The following is a 22,710-nucleotide window of genomic DNA, read 5'->3' as shown; positions in this document are numbered from 1 at the left end:
GATTTCTCTTTGGTGGGTTCCTCTACCCTATGCTCTGCTGAAAGCACAGAAGTCTCAGGAATCCCTCCTTTGCTATCAGCAAACTTAGAAAAAGTGCTGTTCTTATTTCCTGATGGTGCTGGAGGTAGAAAACCCACCAGAACTTCTTTCTAGTTTAGCTGTGTCAGTTAACACATATTTCCCACCTAACTGCTGAGAAGGTGGCTTGTGGAGATCCACCTTCACACTAGCTATCTCTGCTTTGGAAAGCGATGCTTCAGGTGCAGTGAAGACCCCCTGAAAGAGGATGCAGTATGTATTTGAGGACCTGACTGAAGATTCAGGTACCTATTGCCAATCTGCTACATGAAAGCACCAGTAGCGGTATCATTGCTGGCATTTTAGAGAACTTGGGTATATCTACATGAGTTGCAGGCATGGCAGTAGCTGCAGTGCAGACACTGCCATCAGGCATAACACATTGCTGGCCCAAATTACCATTTTCTTTCATGTCACTATAGATTCATTGTGGTCATTGCCATTTTTATTTCTCTCCCTCTCCTTCTATGATCATACACAAGATAGTCTGAATAGTTTTCACTTTCTAGCAATGAACCTGATGACACTCAGTGGGTATTAAACAGTACTGCAAGGAGCAGAAGCGGTCTAGCATTTCTACAGCTTATGGGTAGAGGATCGCCACATTGTGTAAAACTCTGTATGCAACTCCTCTGTTGCTGCAACTGCATAGATGCATTATCACTATTCAGTGGGAAACGATGCTGAATTGACTTCTGCCAGAGAATGCAGCTTACTAATTTATTATGTCTTACCATCTATCAACTGTGGCAAAGCAATATTCTGCTCTAGAAGACAAACTGTGGTTTCCATGTCTGCACATAAGCACAACAGAAAATAAGAATTAGAAATGTTAATAATAAGACTTGTAAGAGATCACTTTGGCTAAATCTTGAGCTCTTCATGTTGATGAAATGCAGGATGGAAATGTCCAGAAAATAGAAACTAGGTACAAGCATATGGCACAAGTGTTAGGGAGAAAATGAGTCACTGGACAAACAGAAAGGAAGAGGTGTTGAGAATAAGGAGAACTTGCTCTGTGAATATGGTACTGACAAGTGGAAAATCATTGAAAAGAATGGCTTACTATTCATGACGAGGTAGAATTATTCTGGGAAAAGTTCAGGCGTTTGCTATCTTTCCCTGCATGAACTTTTTTCCAAAAATGATCCTACAGTTATTCCAGTTATTTCCTGAAATTAGTTCTTGGTAGGCAAAGAACAAGTTTAAGAGCACGTGTGGAAGCTGTAAGTTTTCAGACTCCTTAGCTTGATTAACTTCACCTCACAGTGTGCAAATCTTAGAGCCATTAACAGTTCTTTTCACCAGCTTGTGCAAATTGAATGAAAAAGGCAAAAATGGTGTCTGTCTTTAGTAGGAAAAACAGCCAAAGACTCACAAACAAGTAAACTTAACTTCCATCCCTAGGGGTGAAAAAAGTTAATATGCTGAAAAAATGAGGAGACTGACAACCCCTAACGTGGGTCCATCAAGAACAGTGGTATGTCAACATCATTTCCTTGTATCACAAGTTAGCCGGTCTGGTGGACAAAGAAAACACAGATGTCGTGTATCTTGGATTTAGATGATTTTGACAATGTTTCACTTTGGGAAGCTCATGAGCAAACTAGTTGTATTGAAAATACTGTAGGATTGATGCAAAAGTGGTTAGAGATCTACTTTTAGAAGACAGAACAGTTAACAATGGACTTCACTGTCAAAATGGATGTAAAGAGGTATTGAAAGGGCTTCTGCTGAGGTCTGACCAGGATCTGGCATACATTAATACCCTCAGTACTAGGATATGTTACTAGGCAGGTGATAAACAGATGACATCAACCTGGGAAAGACCACATGTTGGAGCAGCGATGGTGGTAATCCTAAATACTCTTGATGAACTGAAAAATTATTCTACAAGGAAAAAAAAAAAAAAGAAAAAAAAAGGAAAAAAAGGGATAAAGGTAAGGTATCACACCTACATCTGGCAAGTACAGTGACCCGTGCATAAGAACAGCCAGCTGCAGTGATGTACGACAGGGAAGAAGCACAAGTGTAGAAAAAGCTCTGGGGGCCACAACAAATGTCAAGCTATCATGAACCAGGACTATCAGGGTTTTGTGAAAAGAAAAAAAAAAAAAAAAAGGCAAACAAAAGACCCGGTAGAGATGCTAAGTGTTCAGATAAGCAAAATACGGCTATAAAGGCGAAGGGAAAGAGCATTCAGCCGTGAGGAGGAGCAGGGAAAGGCGCTCAGGGGGCACACCTCGGAGCAGCCGGTGCCGAGCCAGGCGCGCCGAGGGCAGCAGCCCTCCCTCCCGCGGGCCTGCAAGGACAGCCTGCTCCTGCCCACCGGCAACGGCACGGCTGCGGCCCAGGGCGGCTTGGACAAAGAGCTAAAGGCCATGGCTCTCACAAGCCGCCCCGGCCTCTGCAGGGGTTACCCAAAACAGTCCCCGAGCAGCTAGGGCGGCGGGAACATCCCTCAGGGCCTACGGAGGGCCTGGCCGGGCTCAGCCGGACCAACGGAGCCAGGCAGCGCACCGGGACAGGCACACCAAACCCTGCGGGCTACAGCCGCCAGGAAAAGCGGCCGCACGTCCCCGGCCACGTCCCCGCCTAAGGGGAATCCGCCGCCACCCCGCCGCCTTCACCGGCCCGCGGCTGCCTGAACGCAGCCGACCGCCCCGCCCCGCCCCGCCCCGCCCCGCCCCGCCCGCCACTGACGGCGGCCGGCAGGGGCCAAGCTTCCTCTGGGGCTCCCGCCGCCGCCGCCGCGCTCGGCAGTCGGTCCCAGGTGCTCCGTCCCGCCGCCGCCCGGCCATGGAGCTGTGGCAGGTGCCGCTGCTCTTCTCGCGCCTGCCCATGTTCCCCTTCTTCGACCTGGCGCACTATGTGGCCTCCGTCATGGCGCTGAAGGAGCAGCGGGGTGAGCGGGGGCGGTTGGCGGGGCGGGACGGAGCTCCCCCCCGCCCCAGCCCGTGTTCCCCTGTCGTTCCCCTGTGTTTCCCCGTCCCTGCCCCGTGTCTCCCGCCGTGTTGTCCCGTCCCGTCTCCCCCCCGCACACCGCGTCGCCGGGTCAGGCCAGAGGCGCGGAGCGGGGACCCCCCCCCCCCCCCCCGCCATGCCGCCGGCCGCCCCAGCCCCGGCTGGGCAAGGGTGGCCGCCGCGCAAGATGGCGGGGGGTGCCTGAGGGGTGCCGAGAGCGGGGCGGCCCGCGGGAGCGGGGCTGGGCCGGGGGGTGCCGGGCGCTGCCCGGAGTGACCCGCGTTTGCCCGGGCTTTGCCGCTGGGTCTCTGCGGGAGCTGCAGGTGTCTCGCCCGGGGTGGGGCGTTGGAGCACCTCCGGCGTCTTTTGCCTCGAGGCCCGCCCAGCCTGCAAAATGCTGAAGAGCGTTGGGGTTTTGTTTTCACTGCTTTTGGATTTTATGTGTTTTTATTGACGGCGAGTGGCTAAACCTCCGTTCCTGTGCGTACTCCCACAGAATCCCAGGTGGCTTGCGTTTCGTTTGGTGTACCGAGAGGTTTGTCAGCGCTCCTCGTGGCCTCTGAAGCGACAGCCCCGTGAGCGAAAGTATCAGGTTTTACGCCGAAGCGTTGCACAGACCTGTGGCTGGGTGCTGCTGGGGGGCTCAGCTGCCTCTCCCCGCTCTGCCCCTGCCGGGTGCTCTTCTTGCATCAAAATCCAGATGATTTCTGTTAGTCCGTAAGCATGCCAATACGATTGTCTGCAGTCTTCATTAGTCCATCTGTCAATAAATAATGTCTGACTGCAGAAACCACATAGGAAGCACCCAGCCAAACTTTTCTTGCTTTCTCAGAACTAGAGGAACTGGTGAAATCAGCCAGGAGTTTTGCTGAAAACCTTTTTGCAGTTTAAGATTTTAAAAGTCCCAAGAACAAAATTGCTGAATCTCCTGAAGTTAGGTTTATGCATGCAGAGAAGGAATGCAGATCATAGGCCAATGACTTGCTGTCAGGTATTGCATGTGAGCGGTGAGAGGAGAGTTGCTGAATGGGGTTGGTATCCTTCACACGCCCTGGGTGTGCACGAAGCTGTTAAGGCAATTCTGTCTTCTAGGAAACATAGCTTGGGAATCCAATGGGCCGGTTGTATGCTAGTGACTTTTCACGTCGTACCCATAGATTGTAAAACTAAATTAGGAAAGCTTTCACTTCCAGTAACAGGATTGTGGATTTTGTATGCATGCACATAATGACACTTCAATCTCTACATGTTTTTTTCTAGAAAATCTTTTGTGCTATGTTTGTTGACACCAAGTGTTTTTTTTAGTTGTCACAAATGTAGAGACTAGCCTCGTTCTAATGCTTAGAATGCTTAGAACTTGTGGTGTGGCTTGGGGCAGTTGGAGTAACTGTACGTCCCAGCTAATAACTGTGCAGGGAACTAAGATGGCTTTCAGGATTGTACTGCAGATTTGGGGCTTCTGCTTGCTTCAGATTTTTAAGGCTCTGCACTGTTTGTTTAGTGAGCGCTTGTTCTTTGGTCCCTTCCTAAATGTGTCAAGGTGAATTTTTGCTTCCTGCTTGAGGAAGTGCACTTAGCAGACTCTGAAGACTCATATAAAATGGTTACATATGCTAGCGTCTTCATCAAATTTTGTGACTACTGCTAAAATTGTTTCTGGGTGCTGACTTGTGGCATTGTGTAATGTAACTGTTACATTCAAAAAGTGACTTTCTAAAGGTATTTGAAGCTATCATGCACTACCTTTGAACTTTCATCTGGAATGGACACACTTAAAGACCAGGATGAAAGAAGTCTCTCTGCTTTGCTAGCATCAGCATAGCTTTAGTGAGACAGCACTTCTGGACAGTAGAAGTGCTGTCAGAAGTCTGGTCAGATCTGTGTTGATGATTTTTTTTCTTCTTGGCTTAATAGCTGCAAAGTTCAGAACTCTTGAGTATCCTCTAATGCTTTGAATTAATAACTGTAACTCAGGTGACTGCAAGCTTGTCTTTTTCTCACTTGCAGTTTGAACTGAATATTAAATCATAACAGTTGTATATGAAATATTCAGGATGGATATATTATCATTGATTAATATTCTCTAGGCATTGCTAAATATTCTTTTTGGAAACTTAAAAGCACGAGCTATATTTCACAGGGGAATAATTGGGTAACCTTAAGTGGCTGGTGATGTAAGAAGTATGTGGTCAGGTCAGAGCCATGTTTGTTTTATCCCAGATTACTGTCTTATTAAAATCCCTCCCCCCGCCACTTAAAATCAGATTCAGTGTGGGTATTTGTATCATGGATGGGTGCACACTAGCTGGGACTTTTCCAGTCCTAGTTTGATTTTCTTGCTCACTTGGGAGTGCTGGTGAACTACAGCAGTGACAACCAACATACTGCCTACTGCATGTTTTAAACTAAGAGTTCTCAGTGTGTCTGGGATTGCTTAGGAGTTGCTTATTTGTAACTCCAGTCAGTTGTAGTATGGGCAGTTTTCTTTTTTGGGGATGGAGGGACAGCAAAAGGTGTTGAGAGTTGAGGATGTGTCATATTTGGAAGGAAAATGCTGGTTTTGTTCTTGCAAGTTTTCTATGATGTGTTTTTGGTAATTTGAAGAGAACTAATTTTTTTGGCATAGTTTTGCTAAATTAAACCTGACTCTACAAATCCTTTAGCTTAATTGATGTTGTTATACATAGTTGAATAGGCGTGCTAGAAAAAACTTCTACAAGTCCTTCTGGTTTGCTCTTTAGATGTGTATGTAGTATGTATTTCTGATTGCCTGTTCAGAACATTACTGGAAAGGTTAAAGCAGATCTTATCCTACTGATCAAAGTAGTTTGCTGACAAGGTTTTTTTATTACTATTGTCTAGAAACAACATTTAAAACTATTCAACAATAGTCCTTGCGTTTTGAAACCTTGTCTTTACTTTCTAAAGTATACCATTTGCAGGACTAGTGGCCTTCTGGCAGATCATATTTTGCATGTTTGTGTGATGGCTCATTAGTTTTACAGGATGCATCAGAGGACAAATATAAATGACCACTTGTTTAAAAATATGACCCATTTAAAATTGAGTTTGTTTTACAAAAGGTTACATCCCAGTCATAATTTAGGTAGTAAAGCTAAGATGAGCTTTAAATTAGTATCAGCACTTTTTGCATCATTGTCTTCTATGTTGGGTATATTCCTTGTCAGAAAGTAGGTATAAATTGTTAAATACTGGTGTTTGAGCCAAGAAAATTCAAATGTTGACCAACAGAAAAATCCTGAAGTCCAGCAGAGTTTCCTGTCTCTTGTGCTTTTACATGTAATAGCTTAATGAAGAAATTTACATGCTTTGTTGTGGAGCTTGCTCACGGAGGGCAATCTGGTAATAGCAATAGTAATTCCTATATATATCCTCACAACTGGAAACCACTTGCTACTAGTTGTGGGGGGGAGGACGAGTGGAGAAGTGGTGATTGCTGAAAGGCAGGGGAATGGATTAAAAAAGAGAGCAGATAGCTAAATAATTTTAAAACAACTCCAACATTTAATTGAATTTTACTTTTTTAAAGTTTCTTTTTAATCTGGTCTTTAGTATAGGAAGTGAAAATCATGACAATATTTTCACAAAGTATGTAGGAGAGAAGGCAAACTGAACTAGAAATGATGTCAAATGTACAATAGAAATCAATTTAAACCTTTTCAAACATGATACATGAGAGTCTTCCATTTTTTCCTTAAAACTAATTGTTACTAGCTGTGTTTCATTAATTGCAGTCGTGTCCATGCGTGTGAAAAATAAAATACACTGTGTTAAATTCAAAAACACAGCACCTGGAATGGTTTCCTTTTGTTATGTTAGTAATCGGACCAAACACCTGGTGGTATGAAGGAGCAGATGAGCTTCAGTTAGCTATCCCTCAGTCATGCTGCATTTTGTGGGGAGGGAGAAGGTAGTTCGATATTCTGATGAAGGCTGCCAATAAGATGTTAAGATGATTACTTCTCTGGTAATACAAGGTGAGAAGCTTCATGCTAATGAAAGAGAGGTTGGTGCACACCCACCTGGCAATGGATGTCTGAAGTGTATGATTTTTTTTTTTTTTTTTTTTTAAACCTGGTCTGCAGGTTGACCATTCTTGGATGTGGAATGTCCTGTCATGATCTGGTTACCGGTCTCGCTCCAAGACCAGATTACTGTGCAGATTACATCCTGTATTACATCTGTTCAGGAGTTAAAGCTTGTGCGTAACACAACAGCAGATCTATTAGCAGTATTCCCCAGTTCCAGCACATGTTCCCTTGTGATTTGTTATTTACAGAGGCGGCCACTGTTAGCTGAGTTTTCTCATTGTTATGTAAAGTTTGGAAAGTTTCTTGTTTATATGGTCACTTTGTGCTGTAATGCCACAGCAGCATTTAGTGGAGTTACTCAACAGAGGGTGTACTGCTGAATGTGGGGGTAGGATATTCTCTTGTTGCAAGAAAAGTAATTCAGTCCTTTCACGCTGAGTTAGGTATGTAGTAGTACTTGTAATGTGGCTGTGTCACTAAACAAGAGAATAATTATGTGTGAGAAGGAAGCTACTGTAGTTCTTTTGGACTGGTGAGTGTCTCCTTAACATAATTTTGTGGGTTTTTTTCTGAATGCAATGGCTGTAAGCATTTTTAGATTTTTCTTTTTTTTTAAATTGAGGAAACCTCAATGTAGTAAGCACAGACCATTAATATTCTGCAAGTGTCTTACACTTTTCAAATGTGTTGGTGAAAATAGGTCCACATTCAGTTATATGGGATCTGTATGTAATGTCCCCCTTAATATTTTTACTTTTGCTGCTAAGTAACATTAGCAGGCTTTAGAATTTTGTTCTGTTAATTTTATGCATGCAAACATAATTGATAGCTGCTTTGGAGAAGTGGTAATATGCAGTAACAAAGCTGAGCATAACTGACTTGGAGCATCCGGTACTGCAGCATGGAAAATAAGTTACACAATAGTTTAAAAAAAAAAAGAGATGTTATTTTATATTTAGATATTCTGTAATATTTAGCAATGCTCATTTTTATAAATTGGCTGTTACATAGGAATTTAGACAATGCTGCAATATGCGATAGCTGTGCCAGTACTAAAACTGGAACAATCTTGCTAATACTCTTGTATGAAATGCATTGTATTGAGAGTGCTGTATTCTCTTTGATACGTTTGAGCTTCTCATCTTGGGCAAGAAGCTTCTTTTCACACAGAAATGCCTGAAAAACCAAAAGCTTCTCCTCTGAATTGGGGAACATATGTCAAATTTCATTTTAGGGCAGACACTAGGTTTCACCTCTGCTTTTGTGAACTTCAGCCTTTGGACAATGGAAAATGAAACTAGTTCAGGCAAACAGAGCTCTGCGCCTGTGTAAAGGGGAAGCTTTGGCAACATTGGACTTTTGAAGTGGAAGGAAATAGTCAAAACAACTAGTTGAGGATATTTCTGGCTTTGACAAAGTGGTGTTTCCCCCTGAAACTGGTTAAGGCTTCCCATAGGTAATAATCTTTTAATATTGAATACTCTTTTGGCATAGTTCAATTGCAATTTAAAAGGGATAATTAATTTTCAAGATAACAAAATAAACCAAACTGTGAACCTCTTAATAACAAGGGAAACTTAGATTTATTACTATGGCCTCAGGTAACCTTTTTTCTCTGTTCAGGATTGCAGACAAAAGCAACTGTATACCTATGCCAGATTATTAACAATGAGACCTCTCAGCCATGCTCTGAAAGCTTTGTCTTCTTGTAGCCAAATAGTTATAATAAACCAACCCACAAAAGATGTTCAGAGAAGACAATGTCAGTCTTTCACTTTTATTTAGATAGTATATGCTTAAGTCAGCATACTCTGAAGTTTGTGTTTCTGAAGACTTTTCCTGCGAAAGCCTACAGATTTCTGCAGGGTTTTTATTTACCTAAGGGAACAATGTTGGACTGAATGATTTGAAAAATACTGACTTTTAAAACATAATTTGATTCTCAAATGTTTATCTTTTCCTTTTGTTTCAGGAGCTGTGGAAGTGTCAGTCCGAAGTCCAGTTGCCTGCTGGTTTAGTGCTATGCTTTACTGCTTTGGTGGTTCAGTTTTGTCTTCATTGATGCTTGCAGAACCTCCAGTAGCATTTCTGGCAAAGGGCACAAATATTCTACTGGCAACTTCAGTCTGGTAAGCAGCCACAGTTCAGTTAGATGAGTAGTATTGGTTCTGAGGAAGCTATACTTTGTAAACTGATTTTGTATCATCAAGCTTCCATGTAAATCAGAAGCTTAACTTAAAAATGTTATGGGTTTGGATGCTGTCTCTTCATCCAGAAAGTCACTGCAGCAAAACAGCTGTTCGATCCTGTTCTATAGGAATAAAATGCTCTTAAGAGAGCAACTCTTACTGTTGTATAATGAAATGCTTAGTCACTAGACTAGACATGCCTTAGATTTTTGTAATATTCCCAGTCAAACAACAGAAAGCATTATTTTCGAATAAAGTGGACTTCAGTTACTGCTTTTCTGGATATAGGTAAGTCATAAATGCAGTCTAGTTTTTCAGCTCTTAAAGACCAGAACCTGGCTGAAGTAAAAATTTTGAACTTTTCTGTAACCGGGGATCTAAGAAGCAGATCTTCTTTCCTCTCCTCTAGTTTCTATTTCCTGACATTACTTTTCTATATTTTGCCCTTTCCCAAATGGATGGGCATTTTAGTGGAAGACAGTAGAGAGCTGAATAGGAAGTCAGGTATGTGAATGAGGCAACAATTTGGCCTGGTTTGGATTCAAAAAAAGCACTGGAGTGATTTTCATATAAATGTGGCCTTCCAGTGGAGTTCATTTGTTTCAGAAAGCGATCTTTGAAGAAATCTTCAAACTTAACAAAATTTGTGAGCAGCAGTGGGGATTTGAATTTAAAAATCTCAATTCCTATCTTAGAAGACCTGCTTGAAATCCTTTAGTGTCTGTTCCTTGTAACCCCTTAGATTTTATAATTGCAAATTCATTAAAATGAAAGTAAGTGTTTTTGTCTGTCTGTGTATCTCTGCATGGTTTTCATGTTGCAATAGAAGATGACGGATTTCATTTAGGCAAATTGGTGAAATGAATAATGTGCAATAAATAGTGCAGTATTAACAAAGCTTATAAAATCTGCTTATGGTTTATAGTAGTCTGATGCGGGCAACATGACTGCTTGTTTTAACAAATGACATGAGTTAGGGGTACGCATAAACAGAATGGGATTTCTGTGGAACTTAACATGGTCAAATGTGATTTGCTGTGCACAAATAAAATGAGGTTTTAATGAGGAGCTATGAACGTTATGCAACCTTTTAAGCTTCTAGTTTTACAAAGTTCTTTCTTCATGAGTATAATGACTTTAAATCTCGCTCCCAAATTACGTGAAATGAAATTCCCCAAGGCATACATAAAAGGGGTTGTGCTACTCTTGAGAAATGCTCCTAAATAGTCTGTAGGACAGCGACATCTACTGTTAGCAAGTGTTGCTAGCAGAAATTACAGGAAAAATGCCGTGGTGGGCCTGTAATGCTAGGTTTAATCCAGTTACCTGTGCTTCAGGGTCCTAAATCCACATTCTGCAATTGTAAATTAATTCTGCTTAGTGTTGTCTGTTGAGTACATGGCTTAAGTGGCTATTTTCAGTCGCCATTAAAATACATGCTCTCTATACATCATTGACTTCATACCATCTGAAGCTTGGTTGCATACACAGGCAATTGACTTTCAATAGGAAAAAAAGGAAGGATGTAAGTAGTTCAAAAGTAAAGCTAAAACTGAACACCAGAGCAGTAGTTAGCTATTAATGTAAATTCCAATAACTTTCTTGTATGTGAGAAATAGGCTATTGCATGCTCCGCTGTGGGAGGTCTTGAAGAGAAGAAGCTTTAGGAGTTTGCAGTGGCAAGGTACTATATCCATTGATGAAAAAGGAAATATATAACTAGGACAGGACTTCAGCTAAACTTTGCCTTCCTGGGGAGGAGGCTTCCTGGCATTCTGCTGTAAAGGTTAAGCATTTTTTTTTTTTTTCCCCAAAAAAACCCCCCACAAACCCTGAGTGCTGTCCTGATTTCTGTTCTCTAACCATGACTCTTCCTAGTTGTGGTGTCTGCTAGTAGTTTTAATAAAGTAAACTAGATATGAGAGGTGCATCTCTGCAGTGCAGCCTGAGTAAACAGGAGAAGGATACAGCCTTACAAATTCTTGGTAGACAGAATTGAGCTCAGAAGCCTAAACCAACAGGCAAGTTTTTTAGAAAATGAAAAAGTACCCATCCCATCTTTTAAAGGCTTTCTCTGCATTTATTTAATTGTTACTCTCTTACTCCTGTGCTGAAATAGTCTAGATACTTAATGTTGATTAATCTTGATTTTTTTTTTTGAGACCTTGAATGTCTCTGTAAGAACTGAATTTTGTCTGTGATTGAAGAGATACAATAAAACACTGCATAATCTTTTAAAATTTACTGTCAGCTTAGGATTTCATTGCTAGCCATCTTTAACTTTACTTTGTTTTAAAAGCAAGTTGATAAAAGATACTATTAAATTTTGAGTACTGTGCTTTCAACACTTTGAAAAAAAGAAATCTGCTTGTAATTGGCAAGCTGGAAAAGCTAGAACTGGTGGTTACTAAGATGTGAAATGTGTTTGAAAATAGCTGTACATTTCATCTGGCATGACACTAACTAGTGGAGGCATTCTTGCTGAACTTATACAATTCCATGTACCTATAAGTATGAAAGCATGGTGTCAGCATGTAATTTACCACTCTGTTGTAATACTATTAAAAAAAAAAACCCCAAACAAACCCCAACAAAACAAAAAATAACCCACAAAAACCCAAACCACTCAAAGTCAGTCAGACACTAATTTAATAATTTGAATTATAAAAACATGATATGTAACCTATAGAACAGTTGGTAAAATGTAAAGCTATTTCTCATGTACTTTAATGGATTCTTTTTTGGGACAATGAGGCAGTAAGAACAATTTCAAATAATGTTTCATGATTTTTGGTGCAAGAGCTCAAGCATGCTCAAAAGCATTTCAGATTTGTTCCAATATGTCTACCACACAAGACAGTGAGTTATCAGTAGTACATCATGCATTGCTAGTCATATTCAAAAAATATCTTTAAAGTTCTTAGTAAGTGAATTCCTTAGCAAAAACTTTTGAATGCTGCTAATGGGTTTTCTCATGATTTTCAGGTATCTTGTGTTTTACTGTCCACAAGACATATTCTACCGGTGCTTTGCCTTTCTGCCTCTTCGGCTTCTGGTTGCAGGAATGAAAGAAGTGACTCGGACTTGGAAGATAACAGCTGGCGTTGCACACGCAGACAGTCACTTCAAAGATGCCTGGCTTGTCATGGTAGCTGTGGGCTGGGCCAGAGGTAACACACATAACATCTTGTTCTGATGGATTTTGATGTTTTTGAGTGGTATTTAAATGGCTAGCCCTTCAGTGTAACTGTAGCACCATTCCTTGCTGTGCTGGATATGATAGTCCTAATACAGTCTGTTATCCCCTCAAGGGAAAAGCCTGTGCAGCAGTTTTTCTGCCTGGATTAAGGGTGACATTGAATGACTTGGAGGGAAGTTCATCTTATCCCTTCAGAAGGTCTTGTGAGGACTTGTAGGATGGGCAGTTGATGGCAATAAAGAAATAGATCTCTTGTGTGGCTTCAGTGCTGTTACTAAACTTTGCAACAGCATATTTCCTCAGAGCTGTTTTCCTTGCATGTGGCTGAAGAAGAGAACTTGTTTTCTTGGCTTTTTGGGTTGTAACCATTAGCTGATTTTAAATACAGGAATGAACCTTCTTGCCTGCCTGCTGTTTGGAGTACGAATCTGGAATGTACCTTCCTAGCAGCTGTACTTGTAGTCACAACATTAGAACTACTTCAGAAAGTAGTAGTGCAGCTCTTATTTCTATTTGCTTGATTCTGTTCTGCTTTGGGAAACAACATGTGCTAATGTTATGATCTAACATATTCTTTTCCCAGGTTATAATATAGATCAGTCTCACTGGCCAGAGTGTCCGACACCTCCTTATGTCTTTTAGTCTTTTAATGTAAAAATACCTATCCAGTTTTCTTTCAGAGGGTCCTCGTAGTTTATAGACACTCTCTATACTTACATGATGACATGAAGAATGGAATGGTACAAGTCTCTCTGGAGACTTACTCTGGCAATTCAGGAATTTGTTTGTAGTGATGAGTGCATCAGTTCAGATGCAATCACATAAAAGTAAACCTGAGGTTCTTGCTGAGTAGCTAAACCTCTGATGTTTCATGTTGTTCACTGAAGTCATCCATGTATAAAAGATTGGATTGGTCTCTTAAAGTCTGAGCTTTGGGTGCCACATTTGGCACCTGGTGTAACGAGTTTTGCTGGGACCAATAATACGTTGTGCAGTAGTGGTAGCAGTCAGTGGAGGCTTATTGTAAATCTCTGCAATTTCAGGAGCTGGTGGTGGCCTAATTTCCAACTTTGAGCAGCTGGTGAGAGGAGTGTGGAAACCTGAAACCAATGAACTACTGAAGATGTCCTAGTGAGTTTTTAAAAGACTGCAGTGTGTTAACTGTTGTTTTGCTAACTCCTTGTGTTGACACTCACTTTTAGTTGTTCGGATTAAAAAAAAAAAAAAAGCAGTAGGACATGTTTGTACTCAATGTTTTGGTGTGTATCTTGTGAAAGATTGGTTGATGATCTTTGGTAATTTTAGCAGATGTTTTAATCATTTAAGGTTCACAGCACAAGAACACCAAATGGGAAGACAAGTCAACAAAAATTATTTGGCAGAAAGCAGTATCGAGTCAGTAGAAAGTTGCTGGAAAGCAGTATTGACTCAATTTGTCTTACAGGGACATGGTCTTCTGTCCAAAATGAAAGGACAGTGGTACCGGAAATAGACAAGTGAAGTCTGCATTGTTGGTGCATGTTCTGACCATCACTAAGATGGCTTCCTTTGAGTGTTGTCACTCTTACTTTCTCTTCCAGTACTGTTTTCCTCCATAGATATCAATTATTTGAGAAGGTGCAAACTGGTTATTCAGTATAGCAAAAATGTACTGCAAGATAGGAGATATTACTTCTCTTGCAGAAGCAAAGAATGGGAGTATTACATGGCTCCCAGTTTAGTCTGTACGGTAAAATGAGAATTGAGACAGGCTAGAAAGCCACAAGCTATTATTCTAAGTCAAGATAAGCTCACTGTGGTAATTTCGTAAAATTAATTTGGTATTTCCCATGTTACTCTGAGTTCTTTAGAAATTTTTTTTTTTAAAAAGTTATCTTGCTTTTCTGCAGCCACTCTTAGCAACAGAATAACAGAAGAGAAATTTGTAGCCTTTCCTTTGTCAGTATTTCAACGTTTTATGGCTTATATTGTTGGCTTTTTCTGAAATTCTGGGTATTTTGAATTTCTCTCCCTGTCAGTGCCTAAGTGCAGTCTTGAAAGCAAAATTCCAGAAGGAAGTGGTCACTTGTCAATAATAGCACAGTCTTGAAAGCAGAATTCCAGAAGGAAGTGGTCATTTGTCAATAATAGCACTGTAAACCCAAATAATGTTGTATTTACAGGTGCAACACTAGAGCAATGCTTACTGACTGTGGCAGCGCTTGCATATATTCTCCTTCTCCATGGTGGATGTGGCTCAAAGTAACTCAAAAAGGATTTTTAAAATTTTGTTTAATATATAAAGCTTAAGAATATTAAATAGAAGTAAGTTACAAAATTAAATGGATAAAACATTCTGCAAATGGATGAGATGCCTGTATACACAGAGTTGTTTTTTGGACTTCCTGAGCTGGCATTTGATGCAGTAAATCTCTGAGTTACTGAAAAGACAGTGAAGAATGTGTCTATGCTAGATGCTCTGTGATAACAGGAATGTCACCTGTACATGTCACATGTAGATGCACATTAATAAATGCACAGAATTTTTCTGCCAGTATATTAGCGCTCTCTCCTCAGGTGACTTTAGATAACTGACTGAAGCTCTCTTGCTTTCTGACTGCATACCTAGCCAGGTATTTACCACCACAATGAAGATAGCTAGAAGATGTACATCTTAGCTCTGTTGACTTGAGACATGCAATGTTGGCAAAACCTGGTAACCCAGGCCTGGCCCAAGTCAGGCATAAGCTGACTATGACCATAGGACTGCTGGAGTGTCACAGTGGACCGAGACTTGGACTATGTTGTTCTTCAACACCGTAAGCAACTCCTTGGAGGAGCTAACACCTGGAGTATAGGAGAGGAACCTATTTTTAAGTCTAGTCCAAGTAGTGCAAGCTTTGTGATTTAACTCTTTAGTAAAATATATTGGAAGAGGAAGAAGCGAAGCAAGCTGACATATAGAGTCTGAATAGAGGCATTGATTTGAGGAGGATTTGTCAAATATGAGTTTGCTGGGTATGTTAAGTAGAGCTGAACTTGATGCTTGTCCATATTATGGACAGAAAGCATAGTAATAGTATATAAAGTGAAAGTCTTAGTTTAATTATAGCTTGGTTTTGGACCTTGTCACTGGTACCACAAGTTTTCATTAGTTCTATTCAGAAATAATTCTTTTGCACACTAAGAACATTTATTCCTTTCCAGGCCATGGCAGCTTTCACTGTAGAGCAGAGAAGAGAAAATTAACATTGTTTGTTTGATTTCCAGCCCTGTGAAGGTAACTTTGATAGGAGCAGTTCTTTTCACCCTGCAACACAGCCAGTACTTGCCAATAGCCAAACACAACCTCATGTTTTTATACACCGTCTTTCTTGTCATCTCCAAGGTAAGAATGTGAAAGTGTTGCAAATAACTGAATAACAGAAAATATTTTATTTCATTATTTCAGAGCAAAAAATATGCCCTCAGTCTACCACAAGTTAGAATGCGTGCTTCTGGATGGCAAGGCCAGCTCCTACTGAAGTCTTAAACCTGTGTTTAGTCTTCTATACCTGAACAGAACAGAAGACCTATTCTGTTACTGTTCAATGCATGGAGGAAAAAAAAAGAAAAAAAAAAAATCAGGAATTTTGGCACCCAACAGTTGATATGCCAGGCTTGTATGTTCGTATCTCAAACAAAGCTTATGCTTGTAGAAAGACAACTCTCCTGTTCTCTGTCTTTTGCTAGCTGCTTAATGTCTGCCTTGTACATGTGCAGTCGTCTGTGGGTTTGCAAAACAAGCCAACTAGGTTCTTATCTAGCTTAAAGTGTTCGCAACATAAGTGTTTAGGTGGGAAGAGAAAGTGTATCAAAACCACTTTGAAGCAGCTGTAACTACTTTTATAATGAAATAGATAGTACTTCTCTATTGAATCCTTTAATCCCTCCAGTCTTGTTCATTTCCAGGATGATGCCTGTTTTCAGGATTATTAGCTAGTAAGAAAGTGTAGTCTCTGTGTTAGCAGAAGTCTGGCAATTTTAAGAGCTTCAGAGCTGCTGTTGAACAGACTAGAGACTGTCTTAAAGTGGTGGTTGCCAGTCTCCTTTCTGTGAAGTGGCTGACAAGTTTAATTCTAGAGAAGTTGCTTTAGGGAGTCAAGACTTAAAGCTGATGCTCATAATTCTCCACCTAAACCAATAGAGGCATTCTTGAACTGGGGATGCTGGGAAGGGAGAAGGACAGGAATGTTACTCTGGAAGTGAGAAATTACAGCTGTCTTCAGAAGCTGGCTGTGAGGCTGCACTGAAGTGAGTAAGTTCTTAAACTGATGGTCATACTGACAATCAGGAACTTGAGCATCCACTTAATTAATAAAGCAACAGTTGTGGGTCTGGCATAGTCCTGTAGTAGTGTTGTCTTTTAGAAACTTTTCATGTCTCTGAAAACCGTAGAAACTGTTGAGATATAAACTTGTCTGGTACCTGGATCTACAAAACAGTTTTTCCTATCCTGATTCCAAGTTATGTATTCTAAGGAATTTCTACCTAAATCTCTAACTTTGTGGAATGAGTATGGTTGTCTGGAATTATAACTAAAGTCTGGCTGTGCATATATATTTAGGTGCTTACACATTGCATTCTTTCAATTTAAATGGAAGTAGCCACTGTTTACAGTTTTTCAGTTTGAACAAGGTACAAAACTTACAGATAAAAGTTGCTCTTCATCTTAGTTGTATGACATTGTGTGGTTTACTCTTAGGATGATTTTAGTAAACTTACATAGAAAGTTTTTTGTGCACGCTGTTTGTGTATAGCTGTGTGAAGAGTGTAGGTCAGAAAGAAAAGCATTTTTTGATCAATTCAAACTAAAATGAACATATTTCTGTCCTTGGTGACATGGCCTCATGCTCATGTAGAAAGTTAGAAATGCCATACATCCATTCAGCTTTGAACTTGTTTTCAGTCACTGTGAAGTCATTGAAATGTTTATTGTAACCTGATCCTTGTTCTTCACAGGTAACAATGATGTTGACAAGATCTGCAGCTTCTCCATTTGCTCCCTTTGAGGCTGCATTAGGCCATATGTTCTTTGGCTTGCAAAAGACACCATCCAAAGTGAAGGGTGAAGATGCTGCATCTTCCAATGGCTCTTCAGTCTGTGACCAGTCGTCTTCTGAACAGCACCGTGATGGTGTTAAGAAAAGACAGGCAAAGAAAACAGAATAAGTGGCTTAAAATCCTTTATGGCCACAACCTTTGAAGATATTTGTATTTCAGATTAGGCTGGTTGAGAAATTTGTTTAAAGAAATGCATGTGAGGAGAGAACAGGGCTGTATACTACTGTGGTGGTGTTTGCCTTTGGAATGTGTTTTGTAAGCTACTGTTCAGATGTCTAAATGAACATGTTGGATTTGTAAGTTAAAAATTATAGTTTTTTATAGTGGTTATAAGTTTACTAGATTTTGTATTTATGATAACTTTAAATGATTACATGCTAAAAAGATAGTTTCAAAATGTGACAATCAGCTTTGTTACGTTTTCTGATATATCACGTTTCACTTCTTCTCACCCTGCCCCCCCCATTCTTATGTTTCATTTGGATAGCATGGATTTGCACTGCCAAGTGTTCACAGCAGCATATCCCAAATAAGAAAGTCATCATCTGAGCAGGGCTTAATCACATTGCACTGTAAAACCATGAAAGTGTACCGAACTAATGCCTTTAACTAGAAAAATAACTGAATTACTGTTGTAATTCACATTGCACTGGTCTAGATTTTCTTCATTTACTTAAGTAAATATTTTTCATATTTTTCTATTTTTTAAAATAAGAGTGAATTATCAGGTACTTTTAAAAATCTTTACAGTTAGCAAGTAGAAACATTTCAGTATTTTTGTGTTGGCTTACTTTGACACTTTATTTGCAAGCGTTTGATATGTAGCTATTTTTCCATGTTATATAGGTGATTTACATGTGGTTTGTAGTTATCTTTCAGTTTGACTGGGACTAGACATCTCTGCCTGCACTATTATCCAAGCATACACATTTTTTTCTTCTCAAAGCCAAACTTCTTTTAAAAAAGAATACTGGACATTTACCTTGTTTCTCATGAGTTCAGCCCTGTTATGCCTGCTGTTAGTAAATACCAGCAAAAGTTTGTAGCAATTACCTCTGGTGCTATTGGGGAAAAAGCCTGGTGTCACCAGCAGAATTTGGGGTTTTTTGATCATGGGTCAGTTTACATGACACCAGGCCTGTTGGAGACAGATGGGGTACACCTGTCTCAAAGGGGGAAAAGGATCTTTGCACAGGAGTTAGTAGGGGTCATCTAGCTTTAGACTAGATTTGAAAGGGGAGAGGGATAAGCCTGGGGTGGCATGGCAGTGTTTGAGGGATGGTGTGCTAGTGAGGTCCCTGGTCTGCTGTCTCAGTGGAGGTAGGGGATGGAGATCTATGCGGCAGCAAAGGCACAAGGTTTATGGGTGTGTTAGAAACCACAGAAGCCCCTGAGAATGGTCATGTAGGAAATAGGGCTTCTCCCCCTAAAAAGGTGTCAGGATCAATAGCCCAACTGAAGTGCATCTACACCAATGCACGTGGCAACAAACAGGAGGAGAAGTCATTGTGCAGTGTTCCTGCTATGATATAGTTGTCATCATGGTAACATGATGGGATAGCTCGCACAACTGGAGTGCTGTAATGGACGGCTATGAACTCTTCAGAAGGGATAGGCAATGAAGGAGAGGCGGTGGGGTAGCCCTGTATGTTAGGGAGTGTTTTGACTGTCTAGAACCCTTGTTCTCACGGGGGACTTCAACTTACCAGATGTCTGCTGGAAGTACAGTACAGCAGAGGAAACAGTCCAAGATGTTCCTGGAGCATGTGGAAGGTAAATTCCTGACATAGTTGGTGAGTGAGCCAACTAGGAAAGGCGCCCTGCTGGACCTGTTTTTTGTGAATAGAGAAGGACTTGTGGGTGATGCGATGTTTGGAGGCTGTCTTGGGCACAGCAATCACGAAATGATAAAGAGTTTTTGGTTCTTGGAGAAGCAAGGAGGGAGGTTAGCAGAACTGCTACCTTGGACTTGTGGAGGGCAGACTTTGGCCTGTTTAGGAGCCTGGTTAAGAGAGTCCCTTGGGAGGCAGTCCTGAAGGGCAAAGGAGTCCGGGAAGGCTGGACATTCTTCAAGAAGGAACTCTTAAAGGAGCAGGAGCAGGTTGTCCTCATGTGCCGAAAAATGAGCTGGTGGGGAAGAAGATCAGCCTGGCTGAACAGAGAGCTTTGGCTGGAACTAAGGAGAGTTTATGACCTTTGGAAGAAGGGGCAGGCCACTCAGGATGACTACAAGGATGTTGTGAGGTTATGCAGGGAGAAAATCAGAAGGGCCAAAGCCCAGCTAGAGCTTCGTTTGTCTACTGCAGTAAAAGACAACAAACAAATACATGTACAAATACATTAGCAAGTAAAGGGTCCTGATGGAGCTGGTGGAGTGCTCACCAAGCCACTTTCTATCCTTTATCAGCAGTCCTGGCTAACCAGGGAGGTTCTGGTTGACTAGAGGTTAGCAAATGTGACACACATCTACAGGAAGGGCTGGAAGGAGGATCTGGGGAACTGCAGGCCTGTCAGTCTGACTTTGGTGCCAGGTAAGGTTATGGAGCAGATCATACTGAGTGCCATCATGCAGCACATACGGGACAACCAAGTGATCAGGCCCAGTCAGCAAGGGTTTATGAAAGTCATGTCCTGCTTGACTAACCTGATCTCCTTCTATGACAAGGTGACCTGCTTGGGTCTGCAAGTGGATGAGGGAAAGGCACAGAACACAGAACATCCACAGATGTTGTTTGCCTGGCCTTTAGTAAAGCCTTTGATGCTGTTTCCCACAGCATTCTCCTGGAGAACCTGGTGGCTCATGGCTTGGATGGGTGTACACTTCAGCAGAGTAAAAAAACTGGCTGGATGGCTGAGCCCAGAGAGTTATGAATGGAGTTAAATTCAGCTGGCGGCTGTCACAAGTGTTCCCCAGGGCTCTGTTTTGGGGCCAGCCTTGTTTAATATCTTTATCAATGATCTGGATGAGGGGATTGAGTGCACCCTCAGTAAGTTTGCAGATGACACCAAGTTGGGTGGGAGTGTCGATCTGCTTGAGGGTAGGATGGCCCTGCAGAGGGACCTGGACAGGCTGAACTGATGGTCTGAGGCCAGCTGTAAGAGGTTTAACAAGGCCAAGTGCCGGGTCCTGCACTTGGGTCACAACAACCCCATGCAACGCTACAGGCTTGGGGAAGAGTGGCTGGGAAGCTGCCTGGCTGAAAAGGACCTGGGGGTGCTGGTCGGCAGCTGGCTGAACATAAGCCAGCAGTGTGCCCAGGCGGCCAAGAAGGCCAACAGCATCCTGGCTTTAATCGGGAATAGTGTGGCCGGCAGGAGCAGGGAGGTGATTGTTCCCCTGTACTCGGCGCTGGTGAGGCCGCACCTTGAATACTGTGTCCAGTTTTGGGCCCCTCAATACAAGAAAGACATTGAGGTGCTGGAGTGTGTCCAAAGAAGAGCAATGAAGCTGGTGAAGGGTCTGGAGCACAGGTCTTATGAGGAGCAGCTGAGGGAACTGGGGTTGTTTAGTCTGGAAAAACAGGAGGCTGAGGGGAGACCTTATTGCTCTCTACCGCTCCCTGAAAGGAGGCTGTAGTGAGGTGGGTGTCGGTCTGTTTTCCCAAGTAACAAGTGATAAGACAAGAGGAAACGGCCTTAAGTTGTGGCAGGGGAGGTTTAGATTGGATATTAGGAAAAATTTCTTCACCGAAAGGGTTGTCAGGCACTGCTGGAACAGGCTGCCCAGAGAGGTGGTGGAGTCACCATCCCTGGAGGTATTTAAAAGACATGTAGGTGTGGTGCTTAGGGACATGGTTTAGTGGTGGACTTAGCAGTGTTAGGTTAACAGGCTCGATGATCTTAAAGGTCCTTTCCAACCTGAATGAGTCTATGATTCTATAGTATCACAAGCACTGGAACTATTCGTTAGTGTTTACTGAAATCTGATGCTTCCTGCTCTTTGCATCTTTGCACATGATGTGGAGCAGTTCTAAGTGGCATACACTTCAGAACTGAGAACTTTGACGTTTTAGAGATGTTACATTTCATAGGAATAAAATCTTTTCAGAAGAATCTTTCATTGATGTGCCAATTTTTAGAATAAATTAAACTATTTTTACAGAATTAGATTGTCTTCAGAGAGTACTGCTTTGAAGAGTATTCTTCAGCAAGAGGAGGTAGGTTAATCTTTGTGGAGTGAGATCTGAATTGAAAAGACAAAGTTCTATTTCCAGGTACAAAACTGTCACCAATGCTGTGCTTAGAGAAAAGAAAAAGTACCCAAGAAATTACTTGTGCCTGTCTAGTCACATTTCCATGGTAGTGACCAAAACCATTGAACTCAGTTTGGAATCCAACTTTATAGCAAATGTGCTGTACCTTGAAAGCTAAAATGAGTATTTTCTTAACAGAGAAGAATAAATAAATAAATAAATAAGAATCTCCAACTCTTTGGACAAAAGAGCAATCATATTTCTGACATTTTACACTGAAACTCAGTGTACAGTTATAAATGCTTGGAGAATTCACTTGCAGGGTTTCTCAGTTTTTTGTAGCTTGTTATCATGGTTGTATGGATAAACTTGAAGCTGCCAAATAACTAGTTAATGATCAACTAGTTATTCAGCAACACCAGCAAAAGTTGTATGTCCATGGCTTTTAAAACCTCTGGATGCTTTTTGGAAAAGGTGTAATTGTGTATACTAGATCACAAGAACCATGCAGAATTGGACCGTGGTATGGAACTACATTGCACAACTGTGAAGTACTGGCTGATAACTGGCTACCCTTAGCCCAAATAAATGTGAAAATATGCTTAGACTAATTCTTTAACAAGTTTACAATTTGAAGGAAAATAGGTGGTTTTGTATTCATTTTGGACTTGAAGATGACAATATTTAAAAACAAAGTTGTTTTTCTTGACTGAACACCTTAAGAGAAATACACATCACACTAAACATGGATATTGTTGTGAGACAGAACATAACTTATGCTAAAAGAAATCCCATTGTAAGCACCATGAAAACAAACCTTCATGTTTAAAGATCTCACAGGCTCCTGAAGGATGGGTGCTCAAACCAACTCCATACTGATAGTTACATGCAAGTGTTCTGAGAACTATTTTTTAATAACACAAAAAAAGATAATGAGTTGCACAGGGTTTAAC

At 41.3% G+C, this 22,710-nt stretch overlaps 1 protein-coding gene across 1 annotated transcript; it reads left to right on the top strand.

Moving 5' to 3' along the window:
- Positions 1-2,877: 2,877 nt before the first annotated feature.
- Positions 2,878-17,672, top strand: TMEM38B (transmembrane protein 38B). The gene is made up of 6 exons (XM_075726851.1): positions 2,878-2,983; positions 9,067-9,223; positions 12,269-12,453; positions 13,526-13,613; positions 15,732-15,849; positions 17,463-17,672. Exons 1-6 carry the CDS (start codon positions 2,878-2,880, stop codon positions 17,670-17,672), a joined length of 864 nt encoding a protein of 287 aa, XP_075582966.1.
- The last annotated feature ends 5,038 nt before the right edge of the window (positions 17,673-22,710 follow it).

This window comes from Pelecanus crispus, chromosome Z (assembly GCF_030463565.1).
Source record: "Pelecanus crispus isolate bPelCri1 chromosome Z, bPelCri1.pri, whole genome shotgun sequence".
Classification (NCBI taxonomy): Eukaryota; Metazoa; Chordata; class Aves; order Pelecaniformes; family Pelecanidae; genus Pelecanus; species Pelecanus crispus.
This window is presented reverse-complemented; position numbering and strand designations above follow the sequence as displayed.